The sequence below is a fragment of the Osmerus eperlanus genome, chromosome 20 (assembly GCF_963692335.1).
Source record: "Osmerus eperlanus chromosome 20, fOsmEpe2.1, whole genome shotgun sequence".
NCBI classification, from domain to species: Eukaryota; Metazoa; Chordata; class Actinopteri; order Osmeriformes; family Osmeridae; genus Osmerus; species Osmerus eperlanus.
The window spans coordinates 10152747-10166337 of NC_085037.1; the positions used below are offsets into that span (position 1 = coordinate 10152747).

The 13591-nt window shown below is 44.8% G+C and overlaps 2 protein-coding genes across 2 annotated transcripts in view; one reads left to right on the forward strand and one right to left on the reverse strand.

Moving 5' to 3' along the window:
• The window catches only part of tril (TLR4 interactor with leucine-rich repeats), a 116974-nt gene that overhangs the window by 8589 nt on the left and 94794 nt on the right, over positions 1–13591 (reverse strand). The gene's annotated exons all lie outside the window — the stretch shown is intronic.
• osbpl3a (oxysterol binding protein-like 3a) lies at positions 1194–13378 on the forward strand. The gene is given in 25 exon segments (XM_062486446.1): positions 1194–1313; positions 5610–5805; positions 5939–6055; positions 6473–6526; positions 6604–6717; positions 6799–6951; positions 7112–7202; positions 7436–7539; positions 7877–7978; positions 8148–8316; positions 8429–8553; positions 8657–8788; positions 8958–9058; positions 9231–9477; positions 9556–9667; positions 9670–9692; positions 9876–9939; positions 10109–10187; positions 10276–10340; positions 10343–10419; positions 11046–11124; positions 11127–11189; positions 11319–11445; positions 11948–12070; positions 12576–13378. Coding segments are annotated over 24 exon segments (2586 nt in total). The 5' UTR covers positions 1194–1313; positions 5610–5637; the 3' UTR covers positions 12673–13378.

Sequence of the window (13591 nt, forward strand, 5' to 3'; positions counted from 1 at the left end):
ATACATTCGAAACAAATGCAAAATAGAAGTATCTTGACTAGCTGTCTCAGACTTTTGGACCCTACTCCATTTAAAAGTTTAGGCTATAACTTTGTTGTTTAACCAAAGTTCCAAAAGGGTTTTGGCCTCACCCCAAACAGTAGAAAACAACATCACACAGGACATACAATACAACAAACAACATTAAAGTACACCACATACAGACAGTTTTTTTTTAAAGTTCGTCATAGTCAAGATAAACAAAATCAATGTACCAAGTCATAGGTACAAAGGTTTATCTATTCAGCCATGTAATCATGTGTCTGAAAGAGCATTTTGTATGTTGTCTTGTCTGTTGTTAGCTGTGGGAGAGGGTGTGTGTGTCAGGTGTTAGGTCAGGGCGTAACATAGCATATCAGCCTTATCTGGCACAGTGTGATCTAATGAAGTCTCTGATTAAACAAACACACACAAACACATACACAGATACCTACATCGATATTCTGACGACCCTAAATATAATAGGTATAATTATATAAATTATTGATATACGACTTCATAGTCTTACAGACTGCACTTACTGACGTCGAGGCAATAGCCACACCCAAGACAAGCTCGCTTCAAAGAGAAACTTTGGTTCTTTTTGTTTTGCCTGTATCTGTTGGCATGCCAACAGAGCTAAAACAGGAAGGCTCCTTCTCCATGCAAAGAAGGAAATTTGCTTAATTGAGTAAACAAATCGTGAACAAGGCTGGGCCCTTCAGACATGTACAGTTGGACCGGGATTCTGCGAACGGATGAGACCAGGAGTAAATCTCTAAAATCCCAAACAAGCACACACATGCTCGAGCACACGCACGCACACACACACAGAAGCGAATAAAATTGTGCAATTGCAACAACAAAAGATTTGTTTGATATAAAACATTATTAACAGCGTTGTTTTGTTTATTATCATTAACACAGAACATATGGTATCAGGTCCTATGTTAGGCTATATCAACAACGAAATTCGAAGACTTTGTTAGTCCTCTTAGTACCTGCCTCTACTCGAATTTTCCGTACCTTTTCACCTGGAATTTTATGTAGGCTACTGTAGGCACGTCAGTAGATGGTCCATTTCAAAAGCACACGCCCCCTTACCTTAGCTGAGTGACGTGTCACTTTATACTCGAGAATTATTGGCTATGATAGACATCAGTTATTTCAACCTACCGGTATGTCACTCCCATTTTACAATGCTTGTATTCACCATACCTACGGAGGAGCACTAGATTTTCACTCAACTCTTTCCTGTTCTGGACATCATAAACTATAGTTTACATCTAAAAAAAGTAAGCTTTGTTTTTCATAGATGTGTTGCTCATATGTTACATGTCTCCGTATTGGCATTGGACTGTTTATTCGTTAGTCAGTTACAGAGTAGTGTTCTCGTCGCATTTCTCTTGGTTTTGGTCTTTGTCATTTCACTGCCAAAATATCTCTTTCGATAGAATTATTAATGGACTAACTCCGTGCCAGGAAGGAAGGGGTCAGCTGTCAGACGACTCCAATGGTCAATTCTTCACTGTGTAATGGATATCTGTTCCGAGTCTCTCGTCTTAGACTACATGGAAAAGCTGTTCATTTTGTCTGGTTGGAGCTGTTAGAATGAGGTTTGCTGTCTGTGAATGAGTGGAAATGGTCTCGTCACCTTTGGTACTACGACTTTCACCTACTGTAGCCTACAGTAGGCTAGTCTACCTAAACATTTGAATACTTTGCCTGTCATGTTCCACGCTGAAGATACGGAAGTTGTTGTAATCACTGTTTTTACAGTTATAACTGTTTACAGGTCTAAGCTGTGTATGATATTGTGATGCTTCGAAATTCCAAGTAGCCTAAACTATCGAACAGACATTCAACTTCTGAATTTAGCCGCTATGGTGTCAGTCTGGCTATGCATGGTAAATCGGTTCGCTACCGTTTCCTTGACATTCAAGTAGGCTACATTCAAACCTAGACATGCGCATGTATTGCCTTTAAATTGCCTTTGGGGACGTTGCACCTTGTAGCCTACATCTGAACTTGCGGTCACCTGCTTATGGGAAATTCTCATTGAGACATTTCAAGTGCTCAAACGTCCAACATGGCAGTGACTCACTTGGAGTGTCTTACTCACGCCTTCTTTGGTGAATACCCACTTAAAGACTTAGGAAGCCCGGTAGTTACTGTTTCCCCCAGTAATAGGCTAAAGTGGTGTTTCTGAAAATACCCGCGCTAGATTTCTTAAAACGGTATTGTCGGGTTATGTGGGGTGTGCCCCACATTCCAACCGAGCAGGTCGGCACCGAGAGAGAGGAAAACACGTTTCAGTCGGTGACGGCTCGTGGTCTATAAATAGACCCATGTTTTATGCCCTCAGATTTTCCTTGAAGCCCAAACAAACCGAATATATTCCCGCCCTTGCCATCGGTTGTCTCCATGGTAACTCGTTGTGGAACGGGCATGCATTTCTCTTGTTTCAGTTTGCCTGAAAAAGACAATCTTGCTTCCTTATATACAGTAGACCTTCTGAATCTAATGTCCACAAATCCATTGGTCCTGATATCAGCTTGGTCCTTCAGTTTAGGGAGGAACACCTGTTAGCTTCAAATGGTGTGTTGGATACCTTTCACGTGAATATTCATGCACAATTACTTACATATCCCTTTCAAACATTACAAAAGCTGTAGGCTACTGCATGTAAATAGGTCAGTACTTAAGGCCATTGCAGCCATACAGAGACAGGGTCAGGGGTCAAAGGAGGGTTGCAGACCGTATTACCAGGAAGTCACCCACACAGACTCCGTCCAGTTTTGGGGATGATCCTCTGGATGATCCTGGATCTGTCGGTTAGACCATCTTACGTCAGCTCTTAGCATTAGAAGCTCTAATTCTAATTCTACGATGCAGCTTTGCGTTCCTTTGCCGTGCTGCAGGATTCTGTTAGGTTGGTGACAGCCAGAGCCACAGATGGACCATCTGTAAAAACCATTTGTCTGTCAGGCAGTCACGGAGGGTGTGTGTGTTGCATGGTTGTTATAGTTATCCTTCAGCCACAGATGGATGGCTTCATACACCAGACTGTCTGTTCTCCAAGGCTTTCATACTCACTCTAGAAACCCTGGAGTGAAACTGTTGCATGACTGTGGAGTCATGCACAAGCGCACCACTCCAGGTGGAGGATATCACTGGTTGATTCGGCCAAACTCCCGATCAAATTACAAAACGAATTGGGCAGTTGGTTGCAGCTTGATCAAATCGATATAATTCCAATTTCATAGTAAAACAATATGTAATGAAGTTGATAAAAAAAAATGAACACATGAGCTATACATTTACACATACATTTTACGCTATGTATAGTATACTCTCGAATATAGTGTTGCAAAGTTTTGAGGGAACGATATTGACAAGGCAAGGCCTACTCAGCCCACAGATGGATCACTTTCGACCAGCTGTGTCGATGACTGTAGCCAAGCTCTGCTGTGCTGGTCAGGTCCAGGGAAGGAGCCTGTGTAGCTCACGAGGTGTCACTGATCCTGTGGTTCTGACTTCTGCAGTGATCTTTTAGACCAGGAGAGTCAGGTGAAGCACACTGATCGCCAGGCTCAGATTTCATTTCACTCTGGCTCGAGCCAGCTGGCGTTCTCACTGAAGAACACTGGGAGCCACTGCTCTGCTTTGTGTCTTACCTTTGGTAGGCGTAATGTTTTGCCTGATAACATGTAATATTGGTTCCGGTGTTCTGTGTTGCTACCCGGACAGTTGAGCAGTACATCAGTTGAATGTGTAGGTACTAGATAAAGAAGCTGAATAAATAAAGACTGTCGTAATATTAAGAAGGATAAAAGTAGGGACTTTACCTCTGTACTCTGTTCAGAAGTCACCTAGTCATTTCAGTTACAGTATTCATCACTTGGTGATTTCCTTCAGTCTGTTCCAGTTTCCTGTTCCAGTTTCCCACAATGCATTGGTTTATTAACAGACAATGCATTGCTGGAAACTGTATTCTGTATTCATGCAGCTTGCCTTGCCTATGCATCTAATAGAAATGCTAATGAGCAATGCATCTTTGACCTTTGGAAAGGAGACTTGAATGCCATGAAGTAGGAAGGCCACAATTTCACAAACTGTTCAATCAACATTTACGGGTTGGAACAGGTGTTCTGACCGTAATGTTCCACAAAAAGACCTCTTAACATTTATACCCCTTGTTTAGTCTTTATGTAGACAGCGGCCCTGATCCTGTGACAGCTCACCTGGTCAGATCCAAGGTGTAGTGGTATTAATGATTAACTATATTACATAAACCTGAAGGCCAACCCAGACCTTAGAACACAGACCCACCTAAGTGATGTACCAAATTCAACATACCGCTGAGGTAAGTTGGTCACCCTTTCACTAGGCTTTTCTACATGTTATCTGATGGTATTTTAGCAGTTAGCATGCTAAAGTCGACACGAGTAAATGCTCAGGGTGTGTTTATGCTGACTTCTGTCAACATTGTAAATGCTTTTCGGTTAAGGCTTCTAACTTTAGCTGCAAACACTCCAAGTGAGTGGTGTGTGAAATACAAATGATCTTGTGGAAGGCAAAGGTTTACGGAGTATATGTTCTCTAAGTGGACAGAGCGGTTGTTATCCCCCTTCCTCTCCAGCAGAGTTTACTTAGGAGATGGTATCTGGAGAGCAGTTTGGGTTGTGTGTTGGATTAGTCGGTTATGGAGGCAGAAGCAATGTTGGTTAACACGCTGTTATTGTTGCCTACTAGTGCAGCAAAAAAGTTGTCTGTACAATGGCGAAAATAGTGTTTAAGTCTTGCTTTACTTTCTAAACACAGGGCACATTCCTTCCTGTTGATGAGTCATGTCCTGAGCATGGTTCTGACTCTGAGTGAGGCTTAAGGGTAACCAGACTGTGAACACACCCACATACTGAAACAGACCAACTGCATGATTAGACCGATGTATCCACTCCTCACTGTTTCCACATAAATGTAGACTGTGAACCACTGGGAGTGGTTCATCTCTCTCTCTCACACACACACACACACACACACATACACAGGTAAAGACATGTCTCCTAAGGAATGTGTAGACCTATGTGTTACATCACATCAGGAAGAAACTGTCTTCTGTGTTAATTGTGTATTGCAATAGTGTTTCATAAGTTCCCCCTGGATCATTCTATTGAGCTGAATCCATTTCAATTAAGGACGGCATGTTTCCTAATGTTTTGGGGTGTAAGAGACACAGTAATAGATGTTTGTGGGCAGTCATGTCTGTCTTCATGTTGTTAGCTAAAGCTTGCCTCACAGCTGCACTAGCTATCGCCAACTGAAACTGTCCCTGCACAGGTCTGGGATGTTATTTCATGCTGACCGGTAGTCCTCTATCGCAGTTTGAAAGATTGTAGCTGATTATGTAATGCTGTGTTATTGACTCACTGTTGGATGGTTATAGCCATGGTCAGCAGTATAGACCTTGACATTGATGGGGCTCATTTACATTTTACGGTGTGCAGTGGAGATTATGGATTCCCTATAGTTTACCCTGTTCTTTGTCTTTCTTCTGTGACACATTTCTCTCTTTCCCTTACTCTCTCAAGTCCAGGTCATTATGGCGATGCCTGCTTGATGCCAGAGTCAGGTGATGCTCCAGGACATCCCACCATGACCTCTGTCGCTTTAGTTTCCAAGGAAACAAGATTGGACAAAGTTAAACCTCAGAGTCACAGAAAGATGACATCATTATCACCGACCCACAGTGATAGCAGCGGCTCCCCCAAACATGACGGCAACCAGGTTTGTGCGTGTTCGTATGTGCATGTTTGTGTGTGTGTGTGCAAGTATTCATCAGTGTGTGTGTGTGTGTGTGTGTATAGCCCTTGCACTTGTAAGCAGCACATTTATTTCCTCTCTCTGTCTCTGTGTACAGGACAGCTGGGAGATTGTGGAAGGGCTGAGGGGGGTGCCAGCCAGCATGCAGGAACCCGACAAACAGGAAGGTCTCCTGCTGAAGAGGAGGAAGTGGCCTATGAAGGGATGGCACAAGGTAGGCCTATCACCTCCCTCCTTCTCACCTCCCCAAACCCTCACGCTTAACTTGGTAGCTTATTTCACCACTTGAAACACATGAATAAGCTGATGGTATGCTAGAACCACACAGTGGTTAGTTAGTCGATACCGGCCCACCACTCAAAGTCTTGGAGGGAGCTGACAGTGTTTTGTGGAAGATACGGAAAGAAGAGGGTTTCTGTCTGTTGCTTACACAGTGATTATATACACTCCTGATAAAGCACTTAAGGGTAGCATGTGAATGGAATGTTTTGAATGGCATCGTCTTATCACTGAAAGACACGTTCCTCATGGAAATGTGAAGTCATACTGTTGACACCTGTTCTTGGATAGGTGAAGGGTTGGAATGAGGCGGGCTGTTTAGATTAAGCCCTGTTTTCTCTGCTCTATTCAGAGGTACTTTGTTCTGGAGAACGGTATCCTGACGTACTCGAAGCGAGGGACAGAGGTACGTATATTGTCTTATTTTACACATACACACACACACACACACACACAGACTAAACTTTGACAACTACTTTTCAGCTCAAGAAGGGAAAGCTGCATGGCTGTATCGATGTGGGTCTGTCTGTTATGTCAATCAAGAAGAAAGCCAAGTGCATAGATCTGGACACTGAGGACAATATCTATCACCTCAAGGTAACACATGGTGACGCACTCACTTACATGGAAACACACAGAACAGAAGCATTTACTCGGTTCACTCTTGTCATGTGACAGGTGAAGTCGCAGGAGCTGTTTAATGATTGGGTGTCCAAGCTCCGACATCATCGCGTGTTCCGTCAGAACGAGATCGCCATGTACCCGCACGAGAGACACCTCATCCCCTCCCACCCCGGCTCCTCACCCCACGACGCTGCATCCATGAGGAAGGTAAAGAACGCTCTCAGTCATCCAATCAGATTCCGTCTTTTTTAGATTTTTCCTGTGTCGGTTGGCTTCTGTTGTTTTTATGAGAGTCATGGTTACGTGGTTGTTTATCTCTCTTTTTCATTCTCTCCCCCTTTCTTTTTTCTCTCTGTTTCTCCGTTAGAAGTTTACTCTCACCAAGCAGGCTTCCTTCCACCAGGCTAAGGTCAGCGTGTGGCTCCATTCCTCAGAAGACATGGACAAATGCTGCAGAGGTAGCCATGACAACGACTCAATCCATTTATCTTTCCATCTGTCTGTTTGTGTCATTCCTTTCTTTCTTTTTTTTGGGGGGGGGGGGCGAGTTCATTTTATTTGTGTATTTCTCTGCAAAACCCTCTTTTTCCTTTCTCTCTTTTCTTTCTCTCTTCTTTCTCTCTGTCTTTTCTTTCTCTCTTTTCTTTCTCTCTCTCATTGACTCTTTCTTTGCGTCCCACACTCTCTCCAGATCTCGAGGAGTGCGAGTCTTATCTGTTGGAGCTAAACCTACTGCTGAAGAGCATGGAGGTTCTCCATCGAACTTACTCTGCTCCAGCTATAAGCGCACTACAGGTACATAAAAACACACACACGTATATATATACAGTACCAGTCAAAAGTTTGGACACATTTTCCCATTATGGGAAATTACTTTTGACTGGTACTGTGTGTGTGTGTGTGTGTGTGTGTGTGTGTGTGTGTGTGTGTGTGTGTGTGTGTGTGTGTGTGTGTGTGTGTGTGTGTGTGTGTGTGTGTGTGTGTGTGTGTGTGTGTGTGTGTGTGTGTGTGTGTGTGTGTGTGTGTATATATATATATATATATATATATATATATGTATACATATACACTGCTGGGGTCAGCTCACTCACCACAACTTGTTTGGTCAATATAAACATGTCTCCCTTCCCAGGCCTCCACTTATGACATTCCGAAGAAGGAAAAGAGGGGCCCAAGGAGGTGGCGTTCCAAAAACTATGGAAAAGACGGCAAAGACAGCAAATCCATGCTGCAGGTAATGTTGCCAAGCAACGTCAGGTCTTGATGTAAACCGCCACTGGGCTGATATCTACAGCTACTGTATCGATGTCTGCAGTTGCCGTATTGATGTCATGTGATGAGGTCAACAGGATATCTCAGGAATCCGTTAGGATGTTCATTAGGCCCCTCCCTCCGTTCCCCAGGTCCCCAGCTGCATCTCCTCATCAGCATCAGGTTCCCCTCGTTTCCATGCCTCCAACCCCAACCTCTCCTCCTTTGAGCCCCACAGCCAGGAGGCCTGCCTCGAGTCCCCAGACTCGCCTACAGATGCATCCCGCCTCCAGGAGGACTTCTGCAGGCTCGCCAATAACAGTAAACCCCCCCCCCTCGTGCCAAGGGTCATATTGATTTCTCTCACTTTTAGTGAGGAAAAGTTCTCATTTAATCCCTCTTCTTTTCTCTGACTCATTTTCTCTGTCTGTAGTTCACTCCACCCTGAAGTCGGCCTACTCCTCTCTGTCAGCAGAGAGAGACAAACTGAAACACACTGTGGACATGCAGGCTCCTCCCCCTGTACAGGTTATGGGCCTGAAAAACTCCTACGCCTCAGTAAGGATGCGTATGGCTCTGTTTGTGACGTGTTTAATATTTGATTCTGTATTGTGGGACAAGAGCACGACAATCACACTCAGATGTTTATTCCTCCAATAAGGACTCCCCAGATGGTTCCCGCCCTCTTGTCCACCAGAAGTCCAATGACAGTAGAGGATCCATCCCTGAATCTTTGTCTGAGTTTTTTGATGCCCAGGAGCACCTTCTCTCTTCCAGCTCTTCTGAGAACGAGGTCAGACGCCTCCCTCTTCCTGTACCCCAACCAATCAGCTCATGAGCACACCCATCGCACAAAATACGTTTATCAAAATGCTGAAAAGGAAGGATGTGGGTTTTTGTGTCCTTTAAATACATTGTGCGTGCACTCAAGCAGCGGGCTGCCGCCTGTGTGTTGTCTATAGGTATCGGATGACGACTCGTATATCAGTGATGTCAGCGACAGTGTTTCCATGGATACCTTCAGTAACGAAGGAGGCAGTGAAAGACACGACTCAGGTACCGTGTAGCTACAGTGTACCATTTGACACACACACACATCTAGTAAATGTATCTATCTGGGATTAAACAAAAACAACAGCAAGTATTTTCTTCCTTTTTTTCCGGACTACCCAAAACATGAATGTAACCCACCTTCCATCTCCTCTACCTGCTTCAAAACCCTCCCTCCTTCCCAGGTTCTGGGGGTACCGGTCTGCCCTCCAGCCTCGCCGGCGCTCTGCCCTGCCAGCCCCCAGCCACAACACGGGAGGGGTGAGCCTGTGGAACATCCTCAGGAACAACATCGGCAAGGACCTGTCCAAGGTGGCCATGCCCGTTCAGCTGAACGAGCCCCTCAACACTCTGCAGAGGCTGTGCGAGGAGCTGGAGTACAGTGAGCTGCTGGACACGGCCAACCACACCAAGGACCCCTACCAGCGCATGGTGAGTAGCAACACACGCGCACACACACTCAGACACGTACACAGAGAGAGTCTCATTCGCTTTCTGTCTTCTATGCAGGTTTATGTGGCAACGTTTGCGGTGTCTGCCTACGCGTCGAGCTTCTTCAGAGCGGGGAGTAAACCTTTTAACCCTGTCCTGGGGGAGACGTACGAGTGTGACAGACCAGATAGGGCTTCAGGTTCATAGCAGAACAGGTAGAGGACTAGAAACATCTCCGGAACATTCACAAGCATGTCATAGGAGCCTCCTGAACATTCACAAGCTTGTCATAGGAGAGGGTCTGGACTACATAATAGTTAACAACCTAGGATATCGTTCTGTCATGGTTAATCCTGTCGAAATCACTGTCTTTCTCGTTCTTCCTCTCCTTCTCTCAGGTGAGCCATCACCCACCTGTTTCTGCATGTCACTGTGATTCTAAGAACTTCACCTTCTGGCAAGGTGAGACTGAGCAATGTCATGTTTATGATAAGCAGCTGCTAACCAGGCCTGGACTCTAGCATGACTCACAGTGCAGTCAGATTCAATCAGTTCTTCCGAGGGTGTGTGTTCATGCCTGCTTGTGTAATACACCCGCCTCAACCTTGCTGTCTTGCCTTTTGTCTCTCAGATGTCCGATGGAAAAATAAATTCTGGGGGAAGTCCATGGAAATCGTTCCCATAGGAACCACCCATGTCACCTTACCTGCGTAAGTGTTTTTTGTGTGTGTGTGTGTGTGTGTGTGTGCGGTGCGTGTGTGCGAGGTAAAAGAATAGTGTGTTTTTGGTTCTCCTCAGGTTCAAGGACCACTATGAGTGGAACAAAGTGACTTCCTGTATCCACAACATCCTGAGCGGCCAGCGCTGATCGAACACTACGGAGAGATGTCAATCAAAAACATAGACAATGACGTTTGCCAGTGCAAAATCACCTTTGTCAAGGTAAGTCAGAACGAGAGGGCACTTCATGTTGTGTCTGTTGCGGTTCTTTCCGTCAGGGCTTGATGTACTAGTCAGCCAACCAGCACCATCTGCTGGGAACCAAGGGAATTGGTTCTGGTAAAAACTAATCTAGAAAAGATAGCAGAAACTGGGAAATTAATTAAAAGATATTGGTGTTTGGAATAAATAAACTTTAAGTAACAACACAGATGTGAAACCAGCACAGTCGAGACACTATAAAACATTGAAAATCTCTTGATCATAGAAACAGCAAACAGGGTTCATAAGGGACTTCACTACATGACATAATCACATGTAAGCATGACTGTTTATGAATAGATCAAGGACATGTATTTGATAATAAAGATACCTATCATGACTGATAGTTACATGACAGTGCTTAAGTGTAATCTATAAATATTAACGGATGGACGTCTCCTGTGTTCATGTTACACAAGGTCAAGGAAAACCTCTCAACTTCTCAATATCAACAATTGCATATAAACCTTGCAGGTTCCAGGCGTTAGATGCCGTCTATGTTGGTCATGTGGCTCTCAGGAAACTCAATGTTGATCTTAATAAATGTTTTCATTTTGGAGTAATTTGTTGTTTTTTTCGATTCAAAGGCAAGATCTTGGAACTCCATAGTGAACGAGATAGAAGGCGTGGTCACGGACAAAGAGGGGCGTGTCCTTCATACCTTATTTGAAAGTGGCATGAGGGCGTGTACCAAGGGGCCCCTCCTTCTGCAACCTGCATTTGGAGAGCAAGTGAGTGATTGCACCCTGGAATTGTCATTCATACCAAGGCACCAAGGCCAGTGATGTGACAGTGATAAGTTGTGGTAATATGAGATTAAGTTGTCATTATTGTTAACTGTGAAGTGCATGTGTGTGTAGACCCTATGCCAGTGAACCAGGAGCAGTACTATGGCTTCACCCAGTTTGCAGTTGAGCTGAATGAGCTGGAACCTGCTGTAAAAGCTCTGCTGCCCCCCACTGACACACGCTTCCGCCTCGACCAGAGGTACACACACATCCTCTGTCTCTCTCTCCCTGTCTGTCTCTCTCTGTCCTTGTCTGTCTCTCTCTCTGTCTGTCTCTCTCTCTGTGTCTCTCTCTTTCTCCCTGTCTGTCTCTCTCTCTCCCTGTCTGTCTTTATCTCCCTGTCTCCCTGTCTGTCTCTCTGTCCTTGTCTCTCTCTCTCTCTCTCTCTCTCTCTCTCTCTCTCTCTCTCTCTCTCTCTCTCTCTCTCTCTCTCTCTCTCTCTCTGTGTCTCTCTCTGTCCTTGTCTGTCTCTCTCTCCTTGTCTGTCTGTCTGTCTCTGTCCTTGTCTGTCTGTCTCTCCCTGTCTGTCCTTGTCTGTCTGTCTCTCTCCCTGTCTGTCTCTCTCTCCCTGTCTGTCTCTCTGTCCCTGTCTGTCTCTCTCCCTGTCTCTGCTTCTCACCTCTCACTCTCATCTCTCACTCTGCACCCTCATCTGTTACGAGGCACTCATTTATACGTGTCTCTCTCTCTCTCTCTCTCAGGTGTCTGGAGGAGGGGAACGTGGATGGAGCCGAGGAGCAGAAGCAGAGGATCGAGCAGCTCCAGAGAGAGAGGAGAAAGGTGCTACAGGACAACAACATGACGCATCAGCCACGCTTCTTCAAGTAGGTCACGGCTCCATGTCTGTGTGTTTGTGCTGAGAGAGAGAGAGAGAGAGAGAGAGAGAGAGAGAGAGAGAGAGAGAGAGAGAGAGAGAGAGAGAGAGAGAGAGAGAGAGAGAGAGAGAGAGAGAGAGAGAGAGAGAGAGAGAGAGAGAGAGAGAGAGAGAGAGAGAGAGAGAGAGAGAGAGAGAGAGAGAGAGAGAGAGAGAGAGAGAGAGAGAGAGAGAGAGAGAGAGAGAGAGAGAGAGAGAGAGAGAGAGAGAGAGAGAGAGAGAGAGAGAGAGAGAGAGAGAGAGACAGCCATTGTGTGTGTGTTTAGAGAGGGGCGAGCATAATGTCATGTGCATGACAAACAGTTAGTGTCACATGTTAATATCTGGCTACATCAATGCAGCCTAGTGCATGGCTGTGTTCTGTAGCTGGTTTCTTAACCACTGGCACAAGTATTACTGAATGATGTGAGAATCTGGCTGTGTTAAAACGTATTGTGTTTTTGTTATTTTGACAGGAAATCCAAGGATGACACATGGGTGAGCACCAACACGTACTGGGAGAAGCGGAAGGACCCAGGCTTCTCCAAGGTGGACTTCCCTGTGTTGTGGTGACCTCACACCCATGAGCACCGCCCCACCTTATACCGCTTCTCAAAACCCAGGCCTGCGCCTGTGGACTGCTACTATCCAATCTGACCCAATGGTCAACGGCTGCCCTGTGTCAGGGTAACCTAGGCCAAAAATGGACCTACTTCCTGTTTCAGGGTTGAGTGGATCTCCTTAAAGCTAAGAGGAGGACTTTTTCATTATGTTGTTGCTTAGCTTTCGGGGGTCTTTTTTATTTCATTCTTTAACACATTCTTTGTGTTATCATTGTATGTAGTGTTTACTTTCATTTTCTTCTTCGCTGATTTAAATGTTGTCATATCATATGTTCTGATGCAGTCCAGACACCCATGTGCCTTGTTATATAGAGTACTATACTCAGAAATCAGTAGTAGCAAAATATGCTAGCACACTGTTATTTCCAGATGTCAACTTTTTATTATTTCTAAGTGCCTTGGGGCACTTTTATGATATGATGTCATGTCAAGCCTGTTCCTGTGTGATCCATGTGGACGTACACACGGTTCTGAGTGGACACTCTTTTATGCTGTCACAATCCAGAATGTCTTAATCCTAGTCTCACCACAGTGTGACGGGATTCTAAGACGTCTAAGAAGTATGCTGCCTTGTTGAGATCAGTCATTATGAATGTCGCTGAAGAATATAGCAATAATACTGTGTCTAAAATAAAGATAGGCAATGCAAAGTAAAACCGTTTAATTTCTGTGTGTGTAGTTCATCAAACTGATTGTTGGGTATATTTGAATGCATGTTTTGTGTATACAAAAGAGCAGACATGAGATAATTAGGCACGTACCACTTTTGGTTAGTTAGTAGTTCAGTTCTAGGGTATGTTGAGCAAGGTATGGACAAGGTGTGGTGACTGGTGAAACCTTAAATTTAGTTAAATTTAGTGGGGGGGGGG